The sequence below is a fragment of the Galeopterus variegatus genome, unplaced genomic scaffold, assembly GCF_000696425.1.
Source record: "Galeopterus variegatus unplaced genomic scaffold, G_variegatus-3.0.2 Scaffold638, whole genome shotgun sequence".
Taxonomy (NCBI): Eukaryota; Metazoa; Chordata; class Mammalia; order Dermoptera; family Cynocephalidae; genus Galeopterus; species Galeopterus variegatus.
Genome location: NW_007726749.1, coordinates 23,129 through 32,281, shown reverse-complemented (window position 1 = coordinate 32,281; position 9,153 = coordinate 23,129). Strand labels below are relative to the sequence as shown.

The 9,153-nt window shown below is 53.3% G+C and overlaps 1 protein-coding gene across 1 annotated transcript in view; it reads right to left on the bottom strand.

Annotated features, from left to right (window-relative positions):
* Positions 1-9,153, bottom strand: part of LRSAM1 (leucine rich repeat and sterile alpha motif containing 1) — a 41,043-nt gene that overhangs the window by 8,783 nt on the left and 23,107 nt on the right. Inside the window, exons 14-18 of the mRNA XM_008570871.1 lie at positions 6,654-6,753; positions 5,079-5,166; positions 4,066-4,140; positions 2,172-2,252; positions 481-576 (exon numbers count right to left, since the gene is read on the bottom strand). Of these exons, the coding sequence (XP_008569093.1) occupies positions 481-576; positions 2,172-2,252; positions 4,066-4,140; positions 5,079-5,166; positions 6,654-6,753 (440 nt within the window). The remainder of the gene's footprint in view (positions 1-480; positions 577-2,171; positions 2,253-4,065; positions 4,141-5,078; positions 5,167-6,653; positions 6,754-9,153) is intronic.

The window sequence follows — 9,153 nt, the reverse complement described above, 5'->3', positions numbered from 1 at the left end:
TTTTTTTTAAAGATGACCGGTAAGGGGATCTTAACCCTTGACTTGGTGTTGTCAGCACCACGCTCAGCCAGTGAGCGAACCGGCCATCCCTATATGGGATCCGAACCCGGGCCCTTGGTGTTATCAGCACCGCACTCTCCCGAGTGAGCCACAGGCCGGCCCCTGAGGGGGTATTTTAATGACATGAAAAGAATAAAAATAAAAATGAAAACAGGCTGGTTATAAAGGGGTATGCACCCTTCCGTGTTTAAAAGGCACATGAATGAATAGCTGTAAATATGTATCACAATGTTTGGAAAATATACATCAAAAGTTAACGGTAGGTAACTCTGGGAAGTGAAATTCCTCTCCTTTGTACTTTCCTTTCTTCCTCTGATGAACTGCTCTTACTTGAATAACAAAAGTGTTTCTACAGCCAGCCAGCGTGTGCGGGAACAGCAACCCCACGCGGGATGCTGGGTCCAGAAGCCAGACACATACCAGGATGTCCCGCAGCTCTTCCTCTCGCTGCTTCTTCTCTTTGAGCAGCTGCTGGAGCAGGGAGCTGAGGGCCCAGCGCTGCTCGGAGATCCTCTCCTGCAACATGAGACCACACCCAGGGCTGCAGTGAGCACGCAGCACCCCAGGAGTGCCCATGGTGTAGCGGCGAGGTCGAGAAGCGCAGGGCTTAGGGACACCCCCACCCCAGCCCGCTCCCTCAGTCCTCAGCTGGCCGCTCAATTCAAGGCTCTGCCTGGTGCCTCTAGGCTGAGCTGGGGACAAAGCCAAGTGGTCCCTCTACCCTGGTATCCCTTCCCCCTTCTCCCAAGCCCACATCTCCTTTCTTTGTGGCGTTAAGACCAGGCTTGGGATCCTAGCGACAACGACGGAGTGGTAAGAAACATCAAACAGGAGATGACAAGCCACAGGTACTTGCCTTGGGGCTCACTGACTACAGAGCACGTGGCAGAAGCTGACAGCGGGGAGGGTTGGCGTGGAACCCATGAGGAGGCTCCATGCGAACAGAGGCACACACAAGCCAGGACACGTGTGTCTACGTCCCGCTCACCCACTTACTCTCAGAAACCCCACGGAGCCCCGACAGCGGGGGTCCTGCCAGCCGTGCTGAGCAGAGACGAGGGCACCCACCAAGCACTTCACTGAGAGTACCCTCAGCCCCTTCCTCTCTTAAGATCGTCTCGAGGCTCATAAAGTGTTTTCCTGTTCCTGGCCTACAGTTCTCTGATGGCCCTGTGACACAGACTGGGCTGGCTGCTGACTTCCTTTGGGGGAGGGGAAGAAGGGAGGCCTGGAGAGGGACAGCGGCCTGCTTGAGGTCACACAGCATGTCTGGGCCAGACCCGAGGCCAGGACTATAGACCTCAGCTCTTTCACACTGAGAAGCCCGCAAGACAACCTGAGACTTCTCCACCAAGAACAGACACAGGGACAGTGACAGACAGAAGGCTTGGCTCAAAAGCATGGCACGGGTACATTTCCTCACATACCAACCCATCCAGCCCCTTTGTATGCATCGGGGGAGACTGAGGTCCGGAGAAGGAAAGGGCTGCCCCTCATCCCCCATCTGCCAAAGTCATGGTCACATAGCCAGGCTGTGCTGAGACCAAACCCAGGGCTCAGACGTCCTGTCCAGAATGCTGTCTGCCAGTCCCTGCCAACTCTCACACCTCTGTGAGCACAACACCCAGGCCGAAGCTCAAAGAAAAGTCAACTGCAGAGACTGACACAAAAATGGCTGGGCCCTCCCCTCCAGACATCCTTGGGACACCAAGAAGCTCGTTCCCCAGAGGATGTCAGCCCAGGGAGCCCAGCAGCCCAGAAGCATAGCTTAAGAGATGGGGAGCTCTGCAGCCACCCCACTCCAAACACAGGAAATGCAGAGATGGAGACGTTGGCCAGGATGAGCCTTGGCAATGAAACCCTCCTTCCTCTGACCTTCCTGCCTAGCAATAGGCTGATCCGACCTCTAACCTTGGCCTGTGCTGGGACTTCTGGGGCCGGGGGGCTTCCTCCGGTGTCACAGCCACAGAGGAGACCTCCCTCTATCTGCTGGAGAAGCTCTCCCTCCCATGGGCTGGTGAGCAGCGGCCCAGGGGCTGGAGGGGACACCAGGAGGGGCTCTCATCACGTGAGGGAGAGGAGGGGCGGGCAGGCCAGGGAGCCCTACATACCTGTAGTGTCTCTGTGTCCAGGGATTTCCTCTTTAACTCCAGCTGTGTCAGCTGCAATAACTCAGTTTCTATTAACTTAATCTAAACAGAAGATGAGACAGGGTTTTTTTTTTATTCACATTACCCATGGTTTTTCAGTTCTGTGCTGCTGTCTGATGGCTGAGTGAGGTCTAAGAAATCCTTCAGGGGGAGGCTAGGCCGGCTCAGGAATGAGGGGAACCACCAGGCCTCGGGAACCTCATCAAAGGGGGTTTAAAAAGAATCATTTCATGATTCTGGGTGCCTTGGGGCATAGATGTGCTTGTCTTGGCCAACATTGCTAACCAAGAGCCGAGCACAGGGCCTGTACCAGAGTGGGCGCCGAATAAAGCTTTATGGAACGAAGAAGGGGTTCCCTTCAAGACTCAGGAAAGAGTAAAGAACAGGCAGAATTATCCCTGAGCCTCTTACTGGTCAAATCCTCTTGCTTCCTCTACAGAGCTGTTACAAGGGAGAGCAGAGGGTGAGGGAGGCGACTGAATAATAACGGTGACAGTAGGAGCTGATACTGATCGAGCATCTCCTGTGTGCTAGGCTGTGCTGTGCACTCTATATGCACCGTTTCATCCACTCTCCTCTGGCTGTTAGGAGGTATGATTGCCTCCATTTGACAGACAAGGAAATGGAGGCTCAGAGAGGTCAAGTAACTTGCCCCAGGACACAGAGCAGGTAAGTGGTAAGTGAGAGAGTCCCTTCCTTGGGATATCCCTGCTCAAGGTCTGAAGGGGAATAGCTGGGCTGGTGGGTCAAAACTACCCATAGTGAGAATGTCTGGGGGCCACCACACATTCTCAGATGTGTCTGGGGGCTGTTAGTCCGGGTAGTCAGACCACATAGCCGGTGATTTCTCTACCCTGTGCCCATGACACTATGACCACCGTCCCTAAGTCCCTATGACCCCACCACCCCCGGTCAGAGGAATGAGCTTCATGTCCAGCAATGTGGGATTGAAATTAAAGAGGGAAATAAAAAGGTAAGTTGGTTTTGGCCAAAAAAGAAAATAATAGAAAGAAAAAAAAAGTGTGAAAACGAGAAATTCCAGGCGTGCTGACTGTGATGCGATGAGCGTTCCACAGCACGAAAGCTCGCTCCAGCTCCCAGCCCTGCTCCCTGAGGCAGCTGCCAAAGCCACTGCGGTGGGTCCGCCCAATGCCACCCCACAGGTCAGCAGGCGAGCCTCCTATGCCGAGGTCCCTCCTCAGCAGATGTTGGGACCATGTAGACTTGTGGTGTGTCCCGCCAACCCAGGTGGGTAATGCGATCTGTGCGATCTGCCCCAGAGACGCCTCGAGCTGTTCTTCGGTCAGTCTGAGCCGAGGGGGGCATTGGGGTCTGAGCTGGCTGCTTGTCCCCACAAGGGCACCCTGCTTGGGGCACGGTCAGTGCAGAGGCCGCCCCATTAGCCAAGGCATGCGATCTGCCCCAGAGACGCCTCGAGCTGTTCTTCGGTCAGTCTGAGCCGAGGGGGGCATTGGGGTCTGAGCTGGCTGCTTTTCCCCACAAGGGCACCCTGCTTGGGGCACGGTCAGTGCAGAGGCCGCCCCATTAGCCAAGGCCACGCACCAGAGCTACCCCTTCCCCTGCATCGTGGAAACAGTGAGAACAGGCCACATTTGCTGAGCAAGTCTCTAGCCAGGCCCTGGGGTAAGGGCATTAGCAGGGCCACTCAAGGCACCCTCCCAACAGCCCCTGACGTAGAGGGAGGTCCCGAGAGCGAGACTGCTTGCCGAGCTGGCGAGCACCAAGCCATGACTCAAACTGTAACTGCTGCTGACTGCCACCCTGTTGAGCCTCCTCTTGAGTCCCCAAAAGCTGATAGGGCAGGTCTAGGTGAGGCCCCAACCCCAATGCTCACCTGGTTCCTGATCTGCTGATGCATCCGGTCCCTCTTCACCTGCAGAGCCTCGAACGCGGCCTTCTGCATCGCGCTCTGCAACAGAGACCACAGGCTGCTCAGCAGAGGGCCCCGGCCCTGCCTTTTCCCGCAGCCCCGTCTGGGGAGAAACAAAATCTGTGTAAACAGCACCTTCACAGAGGATTTTTCTGTGTCTTAGAGAGAAAGATAGATAACTTTTTCACCTAACTTGTTTAAATTCTTGAAATAAGCGTGAGGGCTCGCTGCGGCCTGGCCACCACATGCTGCTCTCCCTGTGTCACGCACTGAAGTTCTGCAGCCCCCGATGGCGTGGGAAACTGAGGCTCACAGGCGTGACTGGTAGGAGGTGCCCAGTCTGTCTGGCCCCTGAGCCTCACCTTAACCACGAGGCAGACCCCTCTCTGGGAAACAAGAGAATTTTCCTCAGTCCTACAAACACTAAGTCAGACTATTCTAGAACAAACAGACTGGTTGGAGTTAGGGAGAAAGGGGAGAGGGGAAGATGGGCTGGGTGAGGCCAGGATGACATGTACAAAACAAAAGGGAGAGGAGCAAGGACAAGGAGTAACCGAGGGACAGATTCCATGGGGCGGCGGGGAGAAAGCGGAATGGACACCGTGGACAGAGGGGGAGAGCGCGGGCTCTTCGCTTCACCCACTCGAGGGTACAGTGGTACAGCAGGTTTGAAAGCCAGAAGAGGTCAGGGGTCCCAGAGTGTTGTGGTCACCATCACCTCCTGCCCCCAAATCCTTATGATGGCCTCCTAGGGAAGGGGTGGGGAGCGATTCTCTAGATACGGTGACCAGAAGACCGGCCCCCGGAGGCTTCGCCCCACCTCTCATCCTCATGGCCTGTTTACCTCTGAAGTCACCAAGCCTCTCGGGTCCTACACACCATCTGGGACAGAGCTTCATGTGAGTTCTAATGCTCTACCCTGGGCCCCTGCATAGCCCTTCTGAGCCCCCACTGTTGCGCTCTAGGTAAGGGCCCACCTCCTGCAGGATCTGGCTGATGGCTTTGTTCTGGTCCATCTGCTGCCATGACAGGATCTGCTGGAACCGCTCATCCATCTCAGCCATGCTGCCAGAGAGACAGCAAATTCATTTACTATCTGAACATTTCTTGAGCACCTACTATGTGCCAGGCACCTTGGATGACACCAAGATAACCCATTTATTCATTCGACAATACTTACTGAGTGCCTGCTGGGAGCTGCGCTCCGGGCTGGGAACAGACACAGAGTGTGTCTAAATCCCACGGCCTGGAGGGTAGGGGTTAGAGTTGGGAGCTGGCAGAGAGGATCTCCCAGCTCCTCGCACCCAACCCTCCAGTGGAATCCCTCCACAACACCCCCTGAAGTCGCTGCCTGGCCTCTGCCCGGCCACCTCCATGGTGGAGAGCTCCCAACCTCCCAGGTGAGCCACTCGGGCCACTTGGAAACGTGAGGAAGCCGTCCCTCCCCAGCAGCCTCACCCTGACCCAGAGTCTGCTGTCATCACTCCAGAGCAAGTCTGGTGATTGTGGCACAAAACCTGTAACCTCACGTATGTCCATGCTTCGGTACAATCTTGGTTTTAAGTTTGTCTGCTTCATAATAATGACAATAATATATAGGACCCTTATGTGCCAGACATTACACTCATTAACACTCATCAAGTCCTCCTGAGTAGGTGCTGGGATTTATCCCCATTTTTCTGGGGAAATGTCTTCCTCCATAAGAAATTTGAGGCTTAGGGAGGGAAAGCAAGTTGCCCAAGACTTCAGTTAGTAAGCAGAAGGGGGACCTGAGTCCAGCTCTGTCTGACCCCAGTGCCCGTACTCCTTAGCATGATGTCATATGTGAGGAAAGGAGGGAGAAATTCCCACATCTGCCAGGACACAGGGGAGGCTGGCAGCTGTGCCAGAGTCCCCTACACAAGGGAAGAGAAACAAAAAGGCACCAGGGCTGCTGGCCTGTCCCTGACTGGGGCTCTTGAGTGTCTTCTGAGCTTTTCTCAACTGGCTCTGCTGGGCATCTGTGGAACCTTCAACAAGCCACAGTGCCGCGGTGAGCTTGTGAGCCACACCCCAGAGAGGCCATCAGCATGAAAGTTCCCATCACCCGTCCCGCCAGCTCATCCCACTCCCACCCTGTGGACCACTGAGACTGACAAATGCACCATGGTCAAGAGCACACCCTTCACTCTGCTGGGCTCGACGCCTGGCTCTGCCACCTGCCAGTTGTGCTTCCTCGGGCATGTTACATGGTCTCTCGGGACATGAGTTGTGACTGCAAAATGGGGCTAATGACGATACAGTCTCTCATGGAATCAATAAGCTAATGCAATAATCACTTAGCCTAGTGCCTGGCACATAGGAAGTGCACAAGAAACGGGAGTGATTATCATCACTTCATCACAGCCCACACTGAATCATGGCTCCAGCTAGAAAACTCAGGAAGACAAGACACCCTGGCCCCGACAGCATGGCTGAGGCCAGGGCAGCCCATGGCAGGGGATCCCAGAGCCAGCTCTCACCCCAGCAGCTCCCCCAACTCCCTCACCTGGGAACCCTCTTCCTTACCTTACCTGGAACAGGCCTGCTGGACCAAGTTCTGCCTCTGAGTGTCGTAGGCCATCTGGATGAGCCGGTTCTTATAGCTCTCAGTCAGCATCTGCTGCATGGCGGCTGCGGAAACACAGGGCAGCAGGCTGAGAAGGGGCAGCCGCTCCCGGGGCCCCTGGGCTGGGAAGCAGCAGGGTTTCCACTGTAGCTGAGGAACAGGCCTCAAGCCTCTCCTAGTGACCTCCCTGATAGTCACCCTTTAAAAAGTCTCTTTTTTTCTTGTTAACTGTAAAAATAACTTAAGCTTGGAATGCTAACTAATTGTAAAACACTGAACAGCACACACACAAAATCTTCTACAATCTTGTCACCCAGAAATACTATTACATTTTGATATATATTGTTCTAGTCAATTTTATGCACGTTTAAGGATTTTAAAAAATTAAAAGAACTGGGGCCGGCCCGGTGGCGCACTGCTATAGTGCGCCGCTTGGGAAGCGCGGCGGCGCTCCCGCCGAGGGTTCGGATCCCACATACAGACCAGTTCCCGCTCACTGGCTGAGCGAGGCACGGGAGCAACACCGAGGGTTGCGATCCCGTTGCTGGTCCCGGTCCGGTACGGGGGCGACACTGAGGGTTGTGATCCGTTGCCGGACACGGAAAAAGACAAAAAGAAAAAAAAAAAGAACTGAAAGCAGGAACTCAAACAGATATTTGTATACCCATGTTCATAGCAGCATTATTCACAACAGCCAAAAGGTGGAAGCAACACAAATGCCCACTGATGGATAAATGGGTAAAGAAAATGGGGTGTGTACATAGAATGGAATATTATGGGCCGGTCCGGTGGTGCACTGCTACAGTGCGCCGCTTGGGAGCATGGCGGCACTCCCGCCGAGGGTTCGGATCCCACATACAGACCGGTTCCCGCTCACTGGCTGAGAGAGGTGCGGGCGCGACACTGAGGGTTGCGATCCGTTGCCAGACACGAAAAAAGACAAAAATGAAAAAAAAAAAAAAAAAAGAATGGAATATTACTCAGCCTTGAAAAGGGAGAGAATCCCGACACATGCTACAGCATGATGACCCTCCAGGACATTATGCTAAGTGGAATAAACCAGACACAGACGGAGAAATATTATATGATTCCACATACATGAAGTACTTAGAATAGTCAAATTCATAGAGACAGGAGGTAGAATGGGGTTTCTAAGTCACTGTAAAAATAAAAGGAAAGAAGAAGAAGTAGAACGCTGCCTCTGCAGGGGTTGTGGGAGGAGAGAACGGGGAGTTAGTGAATGGGACAGAGTTGCATTTTGGGAAGATGAAAAAGTTCTGGAGGTAGACAGTGGTAATGATTGTATAACAATAATGCTCCTGAGCTGTATATTTAAAAGTGGTTAAAATGGGGGCCAGCCCGTGGTTGTGGTGCTGATAACACCAACACCAAGGGTTCGGATCCCATATAGGGATGGCCGGTTCGCTCACTGGCTGAGCGTGGTCCTGATAACACCAAGGCCACGGGTTCGGATCCCATATAGGGATGGCCGGTTCGCTCACTGGCTGAGCGTGGTCCTGATAACACCAAGGCCACGGGTTCGGATCCCATATAGGGATGGCCGGTTCGCTCACTGGCTGAGCGTGGTCCTGATAACACCAAGGCCACGGGTTCGGATCCCATATAGGGATGGCCGGTTCGCTCACTGGCTGAGCGTGGTCCTGATAACACCAAGGCCACGGGTTCGGATCCCATATAGGGATGGCCGGTTCGCTCACTGGCTGAGCGTGGTGCTGACAACACCAAGTCAAGGGTTAAGATCCCCTTACCGGTCATCTTTAAAAAAACAAAAAGTGGTTAAAATGGTAAACTTAATGTTATGTATATTTTACCATAAGAAAAGAAATTAAGACAGTATCACACTAAACATACCACTTCTCACTTTTTATGAGTACTTCCCCAGTCAACATGATGATGTGATGTTAATGGCTGCAGAGCACAACAGTACCTGGATTGTCAAAGTTTCTTTAGATAATCCTTTATCTAGGAGCATTTGGATTCTTTTTTTTTTTTGTCTTTTTTCGTGTCCGGCAACGGATCGCAACCCTCAGTGTCGCGCCCGTACCGGACCGGGACTGGCAACGGGATCGCAAACCTCGGTGCTGCGCCCGCACCTCGCTCAGCCAGTGAGTGGCCGGTCTGTATGTGGGATCCGAACCCTTGGCGGGAGCACCGCCACGCTCCCAAGCGGTGCACTGTAGCAGTGCGCCACCGGGCCAGCCCCAGCATTTGGATTTTTAATTGAGTTGTTAAACGATACTTCAATAAACATCCTTGCTCAAATATTTTTGTGCACATCTGATTATTTGATTATTTCCTAAGAATAATTCTTAGAAGTACACAGTTTTAAGGCCATGGGTAATATATTTGGGTTACCCTTCTTATCTTCTAGAAAGGTCCTGCTGATTTATACTCCCTTCAGCAGCATACAGGACAGACTAATACCATATACCCTCAACAACTCT